At 40.9% G+C, this 18559-nt stretch overlaps 1 protein-coding gene across 8 annotated transcripts in view; it reads left to right on the forward strand.

The window, feature by feature from the left end:
- DGKZ (diacylglycerol kinase zeta) overlaps nt 1-18559 on the forward strand; it is a 198283-nt gene that overhangs the window by 174120 nt on the left and 5604 nt on the right. For all 8 annotated transcript variants that reach the window (XM_060763885.2, XM_067462746.1, XM_060763903.2 and 5 more), the window contains 7 exons: nt 4617-4657; nt 6779-6960; nt 8145-8176; nt 10970-11013; nt 13326-13446; nt 14471-14507; nt 15665-15764. In XM_060763885.2, the coding sequence (XP_060619868.1) occupies nt 4617-4657; nt 6779-6960; nt 8145-8176; nt 10970-11013; nt 13326-13446; nt 14471-14507; nt 15665-15764 (557 nt within the window). The remainder of the gene's footprint in view (nt 1-4616; nt 4658-6778; nt 6961-8144; nt 8177-10969; nt 11014-13325; nt 13447-14470; nt 14508-15664; nt 15765-18559) is intronic.

Raw genomic sequence — 18559 nt, forward strand, 5'->3', positions numbered from 1 at the left:
CTGACCTCTGACACTATTGTGGTGCCAACTGTCTGCTTTTTAAAATATGACCATCCTTCCTCTTCCTAGCCCAGTTCTCAAGAAAGTGTATAGTGCTGACATTGCATCTGTGTCAGCTACTAAACTGTTAACTTCATCTCATTCCTCAGTCTCCAGAATGAGAGGAAATCACTCTTCCAAATGCACATCATTATCTGTTATCTCTGATCCAAAGGATGTGAAATTATCAATACACACAGACAGAGAGTGGATGTTTGGTTGTGGGATCCCACTGAGAGGAGGCAGTCGCCTCTGTGCCTACATATAAGGAGACTGTTCACAGATATTGCTGCTGTAGATTATTTTCTTCTTTTTTGCCAGTTTCCCAGCAGCATGTTCCAAATTGAGGAAAATGTGTCAATGGAAAAGACTGGAGTGGCATTCAAGGGCAACTGCAGGCTCATTAAAATGGTTGAATTACTGGCCTTCATCAACAGCTCTGCGGCTGTAAATCTCTCCCCAGGACAGGATAAACGAGGCTCTTTCAGTCTTCTAATCTGCTCTGGCTTGTGTCATGGACACCCCTCCCTCCCTCCATCATTTCTGCCCCTATTCCCAAGGAAAATTCCCCAGTCTTTGTCGCCCCCAGCCATAGCAACCTCAGACTTACCAAAGCACTCTTCAGTTGATAGCAACCCCTCCCCAGTCCAAAAGATTCACTTACTTGAGCTGTTTTCCTGTACTCCACCCCCAATTTATGACATCAGTGGCATTTAGGTCATGATGCCACCATCAACAAAATGAGAGTCTAAACTGGATTTGTATTGATGGATACAGGTTTATTTCATTTGCCCCTATCGAGCTATTCCTTCAAAACTTTTAATGTGTTTCATTGTCAAAGGGGGATCCAAAGCAACAGGTGACTTTAAAGTCTTTCCACAGATCACAAAGAAGTCCTAGCAGAAAAGGGATGGGCACTACCATGGCTCATACCCTGTTTTCTGTCTCCATCAGCCATGACCTGCGGTAGCAGGTGAACTTCAAGCTGGCTTCCTCCCAAACAATGGGATGTTATAGAATCATAGAATCCTAGAGTTGGAAGAGACCTCGTGGGCCATCCAATCCAACTCCCTGCCAAGAAGCAGGAAAATCGCATTCAAAGCACCCCCAACAGATGGCCATCCAGCCTCTGCTTAAAAGTCTCTAAAGAAGGAGCCTTCATCACAGGGCAGAGAGTTCCACTGCTGAACAGCTCTCACAGTCAGGAAATTCTTCCTAATGTTCAGGTGGAATCTCCTTTCCTGTAGTTTGAAGCCATTGTTCTGTCTCCTAGTCTCCAGGGCAGCAGAAAACAAGCTTGCTTCCTTCTCCCTATGACTTCCCCTCACATATTTATACACGGCCATCATGTCTCCTCTCAGCCTTCTCTTCTTCAGGCTAAATATGTCCAGCTCTTTAAGCCGCTCCTCATAGGGCTTGTTCTCCAGACCCTTGATCATTTTAGTCACCCTCCTCTGGACACATTCCAGCTTGTCAACATCTCCCTTCAATTGTGGTGCCCAGAATTGGACACAATATTCCAGGTGTGGTCTGACCAAGTCAGAATAAAGGGGTAGCATGAATAGAGGGGTAGCATGTTGGTTTAGGGATATTAAAGTAGCACAGTAGTATCCCTACACCTGCACTAATGTGTTGGGCGTTATTTGACCCAGGCATACTTGTCCTTGTACACAGATAGTCCTACAAGATTTAGAAATATGTACACATATGCAGATTTATTGCTGTAATTGTGTTTTTATTATATTTTGTTTTAAATTTTCCTATATTTTACCACTGGAGAGTTTTCCCTAAAAGGCTATTTTCAAGTATCTTCCATTAATAAATACTGCAGCAGACTGAGAGCAGTTATTTCTTGCCATTTGCAGGGACACTTTTTGGAAGTCACAGTTGTAAAGCTTTTGCTGTAAAAACATAGGTCTAAATGTTAGGAGAGTGGACACTCCCCATACAAGTTTGTGATTTTTGTAAAGGGAATGCTTATTGGAATCCAGATGTGTCTAGACTGGCATTCTTTTTGGGAAAGACTATGGGCTCCACTAGTAGACAGTGGAAATTCTTCTGGAAAGCAGTTTTGGGTGCTGCTTGACTTCGGAAATCAGAATGGAATTCCTCTTTATCTTCAGATAAATATTGAGAGGTGACTCTGAAATACACATTTCAACAGTTTGTTCAAATATGTGTTCTCACTTGCTTCACATATGGACCTAAAGACTAGGAGGCCATGCCTGGAAATGTTCATCTATCTTGATTCTCAGGTTAGCAGCTAATGAGTATTACAGGATATTTAAGAGTTTCCTGATCAACCATTTTGACTGATGTGAAATGTATTCAAAGGAAAGTGCCAAGAGAATTGTTTTCACTCCACATCCATTCAGAAACAATAGATGGTTAGATGTATAAGCAGAATCTGCAATAAAGTTTGTAGTGTGGCTGGCAAAACCAGCATTGGCTTCTTCAATGATAACTTCTTTCTTTCCTCTTCACCTTTAATTAATTTTTCATCTCAACAAATACTTTGTATACTTACTGCTCTTTTTGAAAGTTTCTGTATTTGAAGTTTATGGTGCTCTACTCACACGGTGTTGAATGTTGGTATCCCATTCTAAGAACTATTTCTGATTAAGGTAGTAAACCAGAATCTAAATTAGATTTCCTCACACAGAAAACGAGCTGTTAAAGGAGAGTGTTGTAGCCTAGCTTTCTCCCTGACATGACATATTTCTTTGTTCAGAGAGGCATTTGAGGTTTGTCTTGTATAGCAGACAAGTCAGTTATGTAGATACAATTCTGTAGGGTGGTTATAAATAAGTAACCTACTGTTATGCATCTGTAAGTGCTATGTATTCACAGTCCTTACATAGCCCTTAGTTTAGGGGTTACATTTACCAGAATGCAGCAGCTGGAATTCTCTGTTGATTATCTAAATAGCTGTCTGATGTCCCTACTGCTACACAATAAACTCCAGCGTGATGGGAGTCCTTTTTCTCCTTGTTGCATCCAAGACCTCTCATGAGAAGGGGTGGGACTGTCAGACAGCTGCTTCTCAATCAGCAAGGGACTAGACCCCAGTTGATTTCAGTATTTAGTTACCAAAGAGTGGAGAGGGGAGTATCTGGCCATAATCCACTATGTATCACCATAGTTATGGTGCTTAGTACATAATAATCATACAGGATTCTACCAGTAATCACTTACTTATTGCTTCAGTGCTTTCATTTCCACATTCCATTTTCTCCTGACTAGTAGAGGAGCAAATCTAAATAGCTCATATATGTGCATATGTTTAATTTCTTTGGTATGTAAAAATTAAATCATAAAATTCAGCTTTTCTTAACACATATTGTAGATAACTGTCATGGTAACTTTCAAAATATGGAATACATGAACACAGAACACATTGCCTCTCATCAAAATAAATACATTTCACTGCTAGAGGGGAGCTCATATAAGTCTAAATTTGTTTTATATCATCAGAGAAGCTTTTAGCTATTAACTGGTTGCTGTGGATCTTGTAGTGGAAAAATGTTTATCCTTATTGTTATATTGAAAATGTTTTAAACAGTTTTAAATAAGTGCTGTTTTAATAGAGTTTCATTGTTTTTAATTGTTTTCTTACTATTGCTTCTAGCAACATTTTTTTTAGTTTATGTTGTGAGCCGTAGGGCCCATATTGGGAGAAAAGTGTGATAAAAACAAAATAAAATAATTGAAATTTTTTTCACGGAGAGAGCACTTTTTGTGCTACTTTGAACAAAGGCTAGATCAGGCATGGGCAAACTTCGACCTCCAGGTGTTTTGGACTTCAACTCCCACAATTCCTAACAGCTGAATATGCTCTAAACAGTCCACTCCAACCCATTCAAGGTGTATGAGAGCTACTGCCATCACTAATATTTCCTGGAGCAAGTGATGGCAGAGCAACTTCAGGTGTTCTTGGAAGAAATGTCATCTGGACACAGTTCTGACCTGAGTAACATCTCAAAATAGCCATAGTTGCCATGAATGACTACCTATTCTAGCTGAAAGACAAGGAGTGCTAACTCATTTATCATCCTGAATCTCTCAACAGCTTTTGATACCATTGGTCATAAATAAATAATAATAATAAATCTTTATTTATATCCTGCCACTATCTCCTCGAAGGGACTCGGGGTGGTTTACAAAGCACTCCAGGGTGCACGTATAACATACAACCGGTAAAAACAGTACAAAAGTATAAAACAAGTCACATAAAATTATAACAACACCCCTATGGATTGGTTGTGCCAGCTAGAAGTAGGAGGCACTATGTTATGGTGCTTCCACATCTACCTGTGTTGATATTCCCAAAATGTAGTATTAATTCCTCCTTAGTTTATACCAGTGACCCAAATCATTCAGAGGCTTTCTAATACATTATGCCCTCTTAAACCATATTCTTAAATATCATCAAGCCTGCGTCTACACTCTCTACTTCAACTTTGCCTCTACAGTATGTGAAAGATGCCGCCTTTTATCACATCTGAGATAATGTATGTGAACTGTTTTGAATTCTAAGACACTACATAAATAAGTACTCTTTTGTCTTTCTCTTGCAGCAACAACAGCAGACCGTTTTTATAGAATAGACCGTGCCCAGGTGAGATCCTGTTTCTGTTCCATAGACTGTGGTTGTTTGACTATACATTCCCTGTGGACTTGGCTATGCCATCTCCTCAGCAGCGTGCAGACATCTTGGTTTTCATTTCCGTTAAATATCCCAAGCCCTATGATTATATTTATTGAGTAAAGGGATTCAGTCTTGAGGCTACAGGTATTTGTTTCCTGCAGTCAAAAACTACTAGACTTTTCTCGATAATCCCTTTCCTTTTATACTTGATCCACTTGGGTGAAGAAATATTTAAGACACCTTCTCATGGTGGGTCTAGAGAAAATGCCCCTGGAAATTGGGAGGTTTACATGTTCATATTTTAGGCCTGCAGTAAAAGTATTTATTATCTCCAGTGAAATTACATACTATATCTACTCTACGGGTTTGTCCATGGGTCAGTGCTGGAAATAAGATTACAACAATGACAACAGTTCAGTGAGCTTCATGCTCCCCACTATTTGTGGGGCATGAGGTGGAGAGAGATGACAGCAACCATTGCAACAAGTGTCAGTTGACTACCTCACCCTTCCTCTCCCTCCATCTCCAGTCCTGAGCAAGGTGCCTCTGCAGAGTCAAAAGCTTCTTAAGTAAATAGATCCTCTCCTTTTTAGAGGAGAAGGTTTACTTGTTACATGCCACCAGGTTTTGCCCTCAACTTCTCCATGAGTCACAGAAAATGTTGTAATTTTGTTCCTAAAACCTGCCTTCGGCTTACTCAGGAGATCAATTTGCAGTCAAGTATATACAGTACAGTACCTTTTTGTAGCACTAGTATACTGCAATCATAATAATAGGATAGTTCAAGCTTTTTACAGTTAGTAAACAAGATATCTAGAGTTATGTGGGTTTGAAAAAACCCAGTGAGTAAAATATAGAAAAAAAAATAAGTAAACAGATATATAAGATTAGCTACTTTTTGAGATTTTCATGTAGGATTTCCAACGATCTGGTTTTTTTTCCTTCTTTTTTCTGGGAATGATTTTCTTAATCAATTAGAAAATAGAGTACAAATGTAAAGTGTATTATTTCTCCAAGGTATTGTTTTAAACTCTTCTGCTTGTCATACAAGCAGAAGAGTTTATACAAGCAGAAGAGTTTAAAACTTGGAGAAATAATGAATGAATTTTATTATTACAGTCACAGACCAGGAGTTTAAAACATTAAAATGTTAAAATCAGAAGTTCAAAACATCAAAAGCAGAAAGTCTAGGATATACAACCATCCTAATCAGTTTTATAGATGACACTTAATTAAAATCTGTGGATATAGATATTAAAATAAATAGGTTAAAACATTATCCACTAAGATTTTTGTGTGTGTTAGGAGTGACTTGAGAAACTGCAAGTCACTTCTGGTGTGAGAGAATTGGCTATCTGCCCAGGGGATGCCCGGATGTTTGCTGTTTTATCACCCTGTGGGAGGCTTCTCTCATGTCCCCGCATGGGGAGCTGGAGCTGACAGGTGGAAGCTCACCCTTCTCCCCAGATTCGAAGCGCCAACCTTTTGGTCAGCAGTTCAGCCGGCACAAGGGTTTAACCCAGTAGTTCTTAACCTATGGGTCCCCAGGTGTTTTGGCAGGTGGATTTCTGGGAGTTTATTTTATTTATTTACTATATTTGTATACCGCCCTTCTCAGCACTCAGGCAACTCAGGAGTTGAAGGCCAAACCACTGGATTAACCCATTATGCCACCGGTGCTCTACTAAGATTATTACCATGAAGAAATTACACAATAGAAACAGGAATTGAGTTATTTTTACTAAGATTATTACCATGTAGAAATAACATAATCCCTGTTTATATGTAATCATTTCCCCTGAATTTATATAAGGTTTTCCCCTTTATACCTTCAATCCTCCACTACTACCACCACTGTAATAAGGATGCTGTGTTCTTAAAAGAAAGAAAAAGCCCCAAGCTTTCGTTGGATTTTGTTCAAGTGATAGCGTACTGTGTTGCTATCCATATTGCAAGTTTCTGACTTTTCCTAATTTCTTAACTATTTAATGCATCTTTCTCCAAACTAGAAATTATGGATGTATTTGGAGAGCAGCAGTTTAGTATAAGGAAATGTTATCCTTGAAATGATTGGCTCATATACCATTTCAGGAACATCTTAATTATGTAACTGAGATCTCCCAAGATGAACTCTTCGTGTTGGACCCAGAACTTGTGCGCACCCAGACAGTAGGCACATCACCTGCCATGCCTGACCTTGTTGATGTGCCCTCAACCCCCACCAGGCAACACCCTTCTCTCTCAGTTTCACCATCCACAACATCAGATTCCAGGTGAGGCTGTCTGCTTGGTTACTGGGAGGTAAGAAAGATCTGGCAAGGTTGGGGAAAAGTCCTAAAGAAAGAGTAATTTAAGGATGAACAGAGGCAAAGAATGCATGTTATGTTTGCAGGCTTTGACTGTTTTTATCGTAAAATCATAAAGTTGAAAGGGTCTACAAGGGCCATGCAACCAACTCCCTGCCATGCTGGAATGTACAATCAAACCATTCCCAACAGATAGCCTTTTTGGTCTCTTGGTAAATAGCTGCAATTTATCTGCTAGATTCTGTTGAAAATTATTTTAAGCTTCACGGAATTGAAATAGACTCAGAAATATAAATTACTAAATCTTATGTACCAAACCTGCGCTGAAAAATGAGTAGCAAATTGATCCAAGGGCCGGCTTTAGCACAATAGGTTAAACACCAGCTGCAGGTGCAGTAAATCTTGCCAACTAAAAGGTTGACAATTCAAAGCTGGGTCAGGGTGAGCTCTTGACCTTCAACTGAAAGGTTGACAGTTCAAAACCGAGTCAGGATGAGCTCCTGACCTTCAGCCCAGCTCCCCCACCCACCTAGCAGGTTCAAAACATCAATGAGAGTAGATGAATAGGAACTGCATTAAGCGGGGAGGTATCTTAGGCACAGCATTTTGGAGGAAAGTTTATGAACAAAGAAAGCTCTTCGGCAAGGAGATGGAGCGATAGCACCCCCTGTGGCCAGAACTGAGCACAGCCTCCAAAAGATGCCAAATGATGAGAAAAAGCCTAAATATATCTCTATCTGTTGTCTGTCTTGTCATTGTATAATAGACATTGAATGTTTGCCATAAATGTGTTCTGTGATCTGCCCTGACCCGCCTTCGGGGTGAGAAGGGCGGAATATAAGTACTCTAAATAAATAAATAAGAGAAATAGAAATATACAGATCAGGCATTGCAGAACAAAGTGACTGATGGGGGTAAACCATATAGGATCTGAATTCCCTTCAACCTTTCCACTCCCCTGATCACATAAGTAGACCAAAAGTCTAAATTTGTGGGAGTTCCTATTAATTATATTACTAGCATAATTAAGCTTAGCATTTAGATAAAGGAGTTGGTGGCTGGTTGGTTGGCTGTAGAGGAAGGCACTGGGAAAATTGAGAAAGAGACTTGTGATTTAATCTGAGCTTTGCATCTTTGTTTTATTTTCCCAGGTCCGAAATGGAGAACAGCTACTCACTCAAAGGTGAGGCTTGTAACTCTCAAGATGGGCTTTCAACATAATTTCTCTAGCTCTTGTTCAGGTCATGGTTGTTTTTGCTTATGTTTCATGTTTATATCCTTCAGTCCCTCAATGTAACACCATTTCTGCTCTTTACAATCTAAGAACATGGGTTTTTTCCCTTTTGCATGATCCGTCTTGAAGGGTGTTTGCAAACATTAGACAATCAACTAAACACAACCTCCTTTACATTAATCTTGGACATCTCTATTATGCCTTATGCTGTACTTTAATTATTGCTGTAATAAATCCAGATGGGTAGAGGTTGTCAAGAGAAGTGCTTTCTGGTGGACAGTGGAGCTTTTGGGAACTATTTTGGTAATAACCCATCCTGGAAAATTATACTTTTTCCAGTTCAGGGAATTTGGAGTTATCATTAGATGATTCACGGAACTGGCATGCTGGTATTAATTTGGAGATGGAAAACAGTCAGTATTTATAGTAAAGCACAAATTAATATACAGATAAAGAGAAAGGCATATCACAATTACATTTGCATTATTGCTGCTTATGACTGTGAAGCCTCAAAAGCTTACTCTGGAATTGGCCCAGGCTTGAAAACAGAAGAGTTTTAGTATACTTTGAGATGGAATTGACATTTAGCCTTGAGCAAACTACAGCTGGATATATTTCAGCTGTAGAGCCTCTGGGGAAAAGTTACAAGACAGACTGGAGAGCTGCACAGTGTGCTGGCATGCAGAAGCATTGGAGTTTTGTGCTGTTCTCCATGCTGTCTAGCCACAGGGACGGGAAATCTTCCCCTCCTCCCCATGTTTTGGCCAACAGCCTCTGTTAACACCACCCAGCGCAGCCAATGATAAAGTACTGCAAAAAGTGGCATCCAGAACAACACCTGGAGGCCAAAGATTTCCCACTTTCATATTGCAAGAATTGAGTGCTACAAAGGCACTGATCAGAAAATTCCTTCCAGGGAGCAGCTGCAGAAATTACTGGCTGGGTGAGATTTGACATCCATTGGCTTAACAAGCTGTCTTCCTCAGCTCATTTATAAAACGTGGCAGGAAATACCATCGCTGTGAAGGGTTAATCTCCCACCTGTAGAGACTTGGGATGCACAGTTAGGGAGCAGAGCTAGACTCTGCCAGGCACCAGTGAAGTTTCCCAAAGGTATGTGCACAAGGTCGGGGGCCTCCCTGGGTTGAACAAATAGAATGTGTTTTCTGGAGCTTGAACAGAGCTGAATTCCTGGAAGTGTGAGTGAGTCACTGACAAGAGGCATCCCTATCCACTGTTTCCATGGGGACACCTGCTTTTTGCCTTCTCTGCTTACTCTTTCTGCTTTACCTCTTGTTGTTGAGCATTCATTACATTGTGCCTTGGAAACAGAGCTTGGAAACGTTTTGGACCACAGGTTCTAGAATACTCTAACTAGGATGACCACTGGCCATGCAGGCTAAGAGTTTTTGGGAGTTGTAGTCCACAAAAGAAACTTTTCCAAGCTCTGATTTGAAATTGCCTTGTTTGCTTGTATGTTCCTCTCTTGTCTTGCTTTCTCCCTTAATGTTTATGATTCCCACCTTATTTATTCCTCTAATTTTCCTTTGGGGTGTATTTCTTTAATTCCTTACAGATTCCCTCGTTTGCCTTAGTCTTGTGAAGCTTTCTTCATCCCTTCCAGACCTATATAACAACAGCTTATTATTAATTAAGGCCTGGAAACAAAAGGAAAGGAATCATAATGCCCAGAAACCTGAAAAGATCAAGAAATGCCACAAAGAATACTCATTATATGTATACATGTGTTTAGTATGTACATACTTGCTCCCCCATTCTCATGATACACAGAAGAGTAACTACAGGAAATGACCCAAACAGCAAAACAGTATGTTCAGCAAATGCTGAGGTAACATTAATCATGCTGTCTTCAGACTTCAAATAAAATATGTTGTGGACTTCCATAATCCATTCTCATTTTTCATTTTCCCAGACTCCATGCATTTCTAGATGCCAATGACTAAAGTACAATTTACCTTTAATGCATATACCGCTATAGCTGAGGAGGGCTTCCTAAAAAGTCAGTGTGGGGCACTATTTTGAAACAAAATTCTAGACCAAGCATTAACACTTTGTCCCCCTATTGGGTTCCTGATCTGTATGAGGGCCCCATGTCTGCCATTGAACAGGAGCACGTTAATTTTTAAAATGTGAATTTTGTGTTGTGGAGAGAAATCTGTATTGGGAACACAATATGGAACTAAAGATTAATGCTCTCTACTCTTGTTCACTGGGGTTTGAATCCAAATAATTCCTATGCATTTGAGTAGGAAAAAAGGACAGATACAGATGCATGCTGTGTATTAAAAGTAACATTGGCCTTTAGAGAACTTAAGCAGAATCATTCTTGAGCAGTGGTTCTCAACCTATGGGACCCCAGATGTTTTGGCCTTCAACTCCCAGAAATCTTAACATCTGGTAAACTGGCTGGAATTTCTGGAAGTTGTAGGCCAAAATACCTGGGACCCACAGGTTGAGAACCACTGTTCTAGAGGATGTTCTACAGCAGTAAAAGTGCCCTTATATTACCGAAATGTTATTGGCCAAATAAATTTACACACTCTTTCCATAGATTATGAGCATCTCCTGAGTTTATTAGGTAATCCATGTGGCTTCTTTCTTTGTTGGTGATTAGAACCTCAGTCACAATCCCTTTAGCCTCTGTCCACCTGTTTCCCCACCACCCTTTCTCCCTATCTCCTGCTTGATTTTGTAACCCTGACCTGTCTCTCCTCCTTGCAGATGATATTTTGATAGAAGCTGCCAAGAATAACGATTTCCAAAAGGTAACAGCTACTGCATTTAAAAAAACAACAACCCTATCTGCAAAACTGAGGAGGGTGCAAATCCCTTTGCTACACTGTTGTCACTTCACTTCTTTCCTCTCCTATTGGATACAGTGCTATGAACTGACTTTCCTTTTGCAATCTCTTGATGATGCCAGCTGGTTAAGCCTGCTTGTTAGTGTTCACCATAGGAGGACACACATCCCCTGTGCTCCCAGCAGTTCAGGCTTCCTTTCAGATATAACCATCCAATAGACTTTCTAGCAAGCTTACCAAGAGGGCGTTCCAAGTATTGTTGGATTATAAGGACACCTTGACAGCTTCCTTAGAAGCATGCTTAGTTCTTCAATCATGCACCCATTCCACATACATATACATATGATGTTCTCATACCGTTCTTTCTTCTTAGAGAAAACTTACTCAAAATAATGAAGTCAGGAGCATGGCTGCCTCACGGTATAGATATACACAAATAGTGACCCTAGTTTAAACTAATTTCCAGCTGCTAGTTTAAACTAATGGCCTTGACAATTAATATTGCAATATAGGGAGAGAGAAGCTCACTGGATTTCCTTAATATTGTGTTGTTTAATTGTGGTATGCCAGTTTTAGTCTCATGGGATACATTTATAGACCCCGAGTAAGTAAGGAAGTATTACAGTGACTTTTCATGGTAATTAAATCACCCACAATCTTTTAAAATTGGCTAACATGTAGTTATGTAGTATTATCTCTGCATCTCTTTTTTGTCTATGGAATTAAGGGTTTCCTCAGCAGATAAGGCAGGAACAGATCCCGTAATTTTGGTTGCTCCTTTCACTCACTCAAGTGGCCAAGAAAAAGAAAGCCCTTCTGGTGTTCCGAAATGGGGGAGCAATCTTAGAAGGGCCAAGAACCAAGCCAAAGAAATGACCCAAGAAGGAATAAAATAACACACCTTAATATCTTTATTTGCAATTTGTAGGACATACATAAAATGGCTGTTCTCTCCTATTAGTCTACTCTTGACACATTCCCCCACCAGCACCCATCATAGTAGACAAGATTTTCATGAAACAAATGTATTGCAGATGAAAACCAACATTCCTTTTCTCTACAGATAAGGGATGAACATCCTGTAACTTGGGACCTACCAAAGCTTTCTTGATTAGAGTAGGCAGTGCTGCTGCCCCCGTGACTTAGGTTTTACCTACCTAAAGTAGGACCCACCCTCCACTCAAAGGGGCCTTCAGTCAAAGCTGTCAATTTGGTAATTTCTAATGAATGTGGAGGGTGACTTCCATGTGGCTTCCCTACAGATTTCTGTTAGTACTGGTAGACAGTGTTACAGTTGTGGCCTAGAGGAGTGCGCCACTACATGAACCCCCAGATCCTCATAACCGCAATACATCTAGTCAGAGGAAGATATCTTCTCACCCTTAGCACATGACTGGAAGGAAATGATCAGAGCATCAGGGGATTGGAAACTGCTTCTCCTTTTGAATAAATACAGAACATCCAAGATGTCCACATCTCCAGCTTCTTGGATGGTCACGGGCAAAAGGATGGGAGGATCACCTCCTGTGCTTTGTAAAAGACAGAGCTCTGTTTGAGGGTAAAGGTTGGGTTCAATTGAAACGTCATGGAGTCAGCCCTGATGATATATCACTGGTAGTGTTCCCAGCTCTGATACCCTGCATGTTAGATTATAGTGGTGAGGAAAAGGACCTCTTTCCTAATAGGAGAGTAAGTTGTATCACAAGCTGTTCCTTCCACTCCTTTCTGACCAGTTTTGTATGTCTTCCAAATTGCTAATAATTATTAAATTGTTTTCTTTCTGAAGCATTTGTTTCTTTGGCTGGGTTAGCAACTAACCTTGGAAGGGCTGCTCTCCCATTTGGCAACACCAGAAGGTCTTTTCTTCTTCCTACCTATTGGAACAAGTGGGAGGAGTAACTCAAGTTACAGGATGTTCCTGCCTTATCTTTTGAAAATGAATGTATTGCACATAAGAACCATTCTTTTTCCATATCCCCATACTATCAAAAGAGGTTTCTACTGATGGGATTGATCAGACATTTCGGAAGTCAGGTTCTGTGGGTGGAATTCCCTTTGTGGAGGAAGCGAGTCACATCACTATCTTCTCTAGGTTGAAAATTTCAACACTGTTAACTGTTTTTGTTTGATACAACAGTCTAAATAGTTGGTAAACAGCTGTTTTCTTTAGTGGTCTGCTCTTGGTTTTGCTTTGGGTTTTATTTTTTTATAAATCACATTGTAAATACCATCCTCAAGACTGTATTATAGCTTGAGCTTTTCTTATCATGTTTTAGTTCAAAGAACTGCACCAGGCTGGAAAGGACTTGATGATGCGTGATCACTCAGGCCAAACTGTCCTGCATCATGCAGTCAAATCAGGGAACAAGGAGATTGTCAAATACATAATTGAAAATGGTAAGTTGATCAGAAAATTTATAGGGGCTCTGCTATTATATTTGATCCATGGGACAGTAAGGAATTAATGGGGATCCAGTGAGGGATTAAATCAAATATTTGTGAAGTCCATCAAGCAGATCTTAAGGAAGAGTTTACACAATGGATTCGGAAAATGCTCCATAGAGTTAAACAAAGTCAGTACTACTACAGCTTGACTCTTCTAACTGGAAATGAGATTGTGCTTTGTCTTGTTACTGGCTAAGCTATGTCAAAAATACTGTACCTCAGTGATGACCCTAGTTTTTGCATGCTTGTGCATTCACACACACAAAGAAACTCTACCTTGCAGGATGGGCGGCATGTTATTAGAGTTTTTATTTTCTTCTCAGATGTGTTGTACTCAGAATAGCTAACACAATCTCTCATACATGTCAGTTCTCCTTGCTGAATTTTCATTATCACTGTAACCAGCAGCAGTTCTCTTTTATGCCATTTCCTTGAGAAATTTATTATTTATTTCAGGCATTTCTGTTCCATCCTTCTCACCTCTGAAGAGGGACTCAGGACGGCTTACAGCAGGCAGCCATTAGATGCCAAAAATACATTAAAACTATATACATACTGTAAAGGATGCCTTATCAAAGTCTGAAATTGTTTTTACTATAAATCTAAGAATTTACCAGTTGCCATCCACATACAAGAAACTTCCTGCATATTATTTCTACCCTAGATTTTCTGTTCTCTAAACAGTTACAAATAAAAAGATACTTGAAAGCCCCATTCCCACCTCTGAGACTAGAAAGTTGGCAGAGGTTATGGTGGGCTGAATGAAAAAACAGGGAGCTGCATAATTGATAGCTAAGAAAATGCCAGACTGTATTTGATGCAGGTAAAGAGCCATGAGGTTAATTTTGTAGAAGTGCTTGAAACCCACAGAAAATGCAGATTTTTTCCACAGTGGATATGGAGAAGGGAGGATGCTGTTCTTAGCATATTCATGAGGACTGGCATGTTACTATTTTACTTTCAACTCTGTCTCCAGCTCCTGCAGAGATTCTGGACATGGCTGAAGAAGAGAAGTAAGTTCCATCCTGTTTGATAGTGTTTGTTATGATCATAGTGCTCTGAAGTGGGCAAAACGCCAGCTTGTTCTCTTCATCACTATTCCCTGTGTTCATTCATCTCCTGTTCCTAGTTGGACAGGAGTCATCTTAGTGCCAGGGTGAGCACTTTCTAGAAGACAATTCTACTCCATGGGTTATACTCTCACTGAAAACATATTTTAAATGACTTTTTCAAAATCAAAAGAGTGCAGACGTTCACTTTTGAGATTGAGGTCTTTTTGCTAAAGAGCCCCATTCTCTAAGAGCCAGGAGGTGGTCAAATTCACATGGTGAAACTACCTCATAGAGTAGAGATGCAGAGCCAATCTTAAGAAATGGGGCTACAGGGTGGAATCCTCGGCATGCGAGTGCGGAGAAGAACAAACCACTGACCACCTGCTGCAATGCAACCTGAGCCCTGCCACGTGCACAATGGAGGACCTTCTTGCGGCAACACCAGAGGCACTCCAAGTGGCCAGATACTGGTCAAAGGACATTTAACCAACTACCAAGTTTGCAAAATCTGTGTGTTTTTTCTTTCTTTTTCTTTTTAATCTGTGTGTTTGTTTTGTTCTGTTAGAATTGTAACACAATGGTATGGTTGCTGATGACACGATAAATATAAAATATAGAGTCATAGAGTTGGAAGAGACCTCGCGTGCCTTCCAGTCCAACCCCCTGCCAAGAAGCAGGAAAATCACATTCAAAACACCCCTGACAGATGGCCATCCAGCATCCAGTCTCTGGTTAAAAGCCTCCATAGAAGGAGCCTCCACCACACTCACTGCTGAACGGCTCTCACAGTCAGGAACTTCTTCCTAATGTTCAGGTGGAATCTCCTTTCCTTCTCAGGTTCTCCTCCTTGAACCTGGGAAGGCATAGGCTGGGAAGCCATTTGAGAAGATGGAAGAAGGATAGTGAGGGCATCAGGGGATGCGGGTTAAAGCTCAGTGATGAACGTATCTGGCTTATTATGCCTGTGCTAAGGCAAACCCCATCTCATCCTTCAGTAGAGAATCTTTGCCCCAAAATAGCTCCAGACCCTCTGCCGTAGTTATGTATACCTTCACAGATGTGAGAGGAGGGTTTGTGTGGTCTTCACCATAGCCCTCCTTTTTGTCATTTGCTCCTAGGGGTGAGACCAGTTTACACCTGGCTGCAACTCTTCGCCAGCGCACAATTTGCCATTACATTGTGGAAGCTGGGGCATCACTGATGAAAACTGACCTGCAGGTAAGAGTCTTATCTGCAAAAAGGGAATGTTGAGAACACCCGTTTTAGTAGTTAATTTCTATGCTCAACAAGTAGTGATTCTTAGCAAAAGCAGCATGTGGGGATTCCCAAACCAGTAACAAGTTTCTTCTGTTTCTCTTGGTGCCCAAAAATATGAGGCAGGCAAGGAAGCCATTTCATGGAATTTAGATCAGCTTTTGCAGTCCAAGATTTGTAGTTTCCTGTTCAATAGATGTGAACTTTGGTCTGTAGCTTGGGAAGCTGTTCAATGGAACAGAGTTCTCATTTGCAGCCCAGGAAGCTGTTTTGTGGAATTCTGCTCCAATCTGTGTCCTGAGATCATGTCACATGGAATTTCACTCTAGTGTGTAGTAGACCAGGAAACCATTGGACAGTGGTGTATAGCTGAAGTACATCTCGACCCACTCATTGCTGGATTATGGCTTTTGGATGTTCTAAAATTGGAATTCATCTCTGAGGGCAAAAATGTTGCCCTATTAAGTTACCCTATTTCTGAGTTCAACAAAAGCAACTCCTGTACTAACAACAATCCATATAGTATATAGTGTCAGGAAAAAGTATGGAGACTAACTGAACACTCTTAGATTTCGTTGTATACAAGTTTTTTCTGGCTGAAAAAATGTGAATCTGAACTTTCACCATAATATGACAACCAAAATGCTAATTTTTGTTGGGGCCAGGATAGGGAAACATGACTTGATATGTTTATAAACTAAGAATGAAAGCATATTGGTAAGGACACTTAACTTCTGCGGGTGATCTGCAGTATTTAACCCAAGAGCTTTTCAAAGAGTTAAATCTCTCTTATTCTGCCACTATCATTGTTTGTTTGTTTATCTTCTAAACATCCAGCCAGAATGTCTCATTTCTACTCACCATCACTCCTTGAGGTCACTGCAAGGACAGCCTCACTGAAGACTTTTCCCTCTCCTAATTGCAGAGTTTCGTGTGTTCTGTATGCTACCCTACTGAAGGGAAAACATCGGAATTAGTACTTCAAGCAGTAGAATAGACTTCTGTTGCCTGAGTGGTGTCCCCTTTAACATCAGAGTGTCACAGCATCTTGGCATGCGGTGGTTGAGATGCAATTAGAGTGTTGTGCCAGTACAATTTGGGGGGAGGAATTGAGGTTACACTTTAATAACAAGCTTCCCAGAGCTTGGCCAGTGCAAAGGAGAAAGAAACATGTGTTCTCTGTCCAGTTGAAAGGGGAGTAATCTTGCCTTGCTGCCTGCTGTTTGTTGTGACCTGAAGCTGAGCAGTAGGATTATCAAATGGGGATGCATCATGTCATGTTGCCAAAAACCGCTGGGGCCTGTGATTTCACCTGACCAGTGCTGAGGCTAACGGAGCTATAAAAGCACTGGAGCATTTCAGACAAGTAATAAAGTTCTTTGCCAACTGCCTGGACAAGTTTTAATAGCATATTCTTAGCTGCTTTTTTGCTCCCCTAACCCTATTACCAATACCTTGGGCATTGTGACATAACCAAATCAAAAGTCCCAAGTGGTGTAGATAGCCCTGGAAATGTAAAAAAGGGGAGAGGAAGATTGTGGATTATGAGTATGGGCACCTTGCAAACTACAAAGACTGAACTATATATTCTGTTTATATTTGTCTCTCCTCATATTAGCCATTGACAAAAAGAAACTACCGTAGTTTGCTGTATGCTATTTGTTTTGCTGGTGCACATGCTGTGTAACATGGATTGATTTTGTTTGTGTAAACAAAATGACCTGGAGCCATTAAAAAAAATCAGCATGGCTTGCAGCATGACTGAAAAACAATGTGTTTAAACGTGATGGGAGCAGAATAATCTGGGTAATATACAAGCATGGTTTTGTAACATGACTGGAACACAGTTAGCTCCTGCTTCACATGTGTCAGAGGAACATCAGATTACAGTTCCCAGAACCAGGGGAGTTTACATAGAGTTATGATCCAGGTGTAGATTCTGTCTGCTCAAGGAGAAAAGTGTCCTGCTGCTGTTCATATTGCAAGAGAAAAGAGATGCTGAAGCTGGTGGTGGTGATGATAAGGTTTTCAGTAGTGGTAAAACGTGTGTGTACTACCTCCTCTTTGGAGTGTGAACCTGTACATTGTATATTGTGAGTGGGTTCATGAATTAATCCCATGCCCTTTGCTTCTGCCTTTGTCTGTATGTAGCTGGAGAGAGGTCAGTAGTGCAACTTCCCCTTGTTTCTACAGCTGCATATATGTGATAGCAGAGTCCCTGAATGTCTGACCCATTGTGCTCTCCAATGAAATGTTGCTGGAAATTGTCCTTGGGGGCTTGGGTCTCTTCCTTCTCCTTTGCCTCAACCGCTGCCTTCTCCGTACTGGGATGCGAGGGCCAGCGTGGGAGGATTGCCCTCTCTAGAATTCAATGGAGACGGCAAAGAGCCAGTTTTCCTTGGCCTCTCTTAGCTGTGAGTTTGTTCAGCCCTGATGGAGTGCGGGAGAGCTGGGGGGTTAGTTAATGAGGGAGAGGGGGAGTTTTGTGTGGGATAGAGGAGGGGAGAAGGAGGGGGAGACATGGCTGAAAGCTGTTAACAGATTTGCTTTTTATGGAGTGCAGGAGTTCATTAGTGGACGCAGTCCAGATGGCTGCAATACGTTCATGAAATGTGAGACTCCTTGGGGATCAGGAGCTAGCGAGGCTGTGGGGGTGGGAGGCTGGAGGGATGGTATTTCAGGGCACTTCCCAAGCACACACCTAACCTCCCCATCCCAAAATAAAAATCATTTTGCTGCATTATCCTAGCTCCTGCAGA

The sequence above is a fragment of the Anolis sagrei genome, chromosome 1 (assembly GCF_037176765.1).
Source record: "Anolis sagrei isolate rAnoSag1 chromosome 1, rAnoSag1.mat, whole genome shotgun sequence".
Lineage (NCBI taxonomy): Eukaryota > Metazoa > Chordata > Lepidosauria > Squamata > Dactyloidae > Anolis > Anolis sagrei.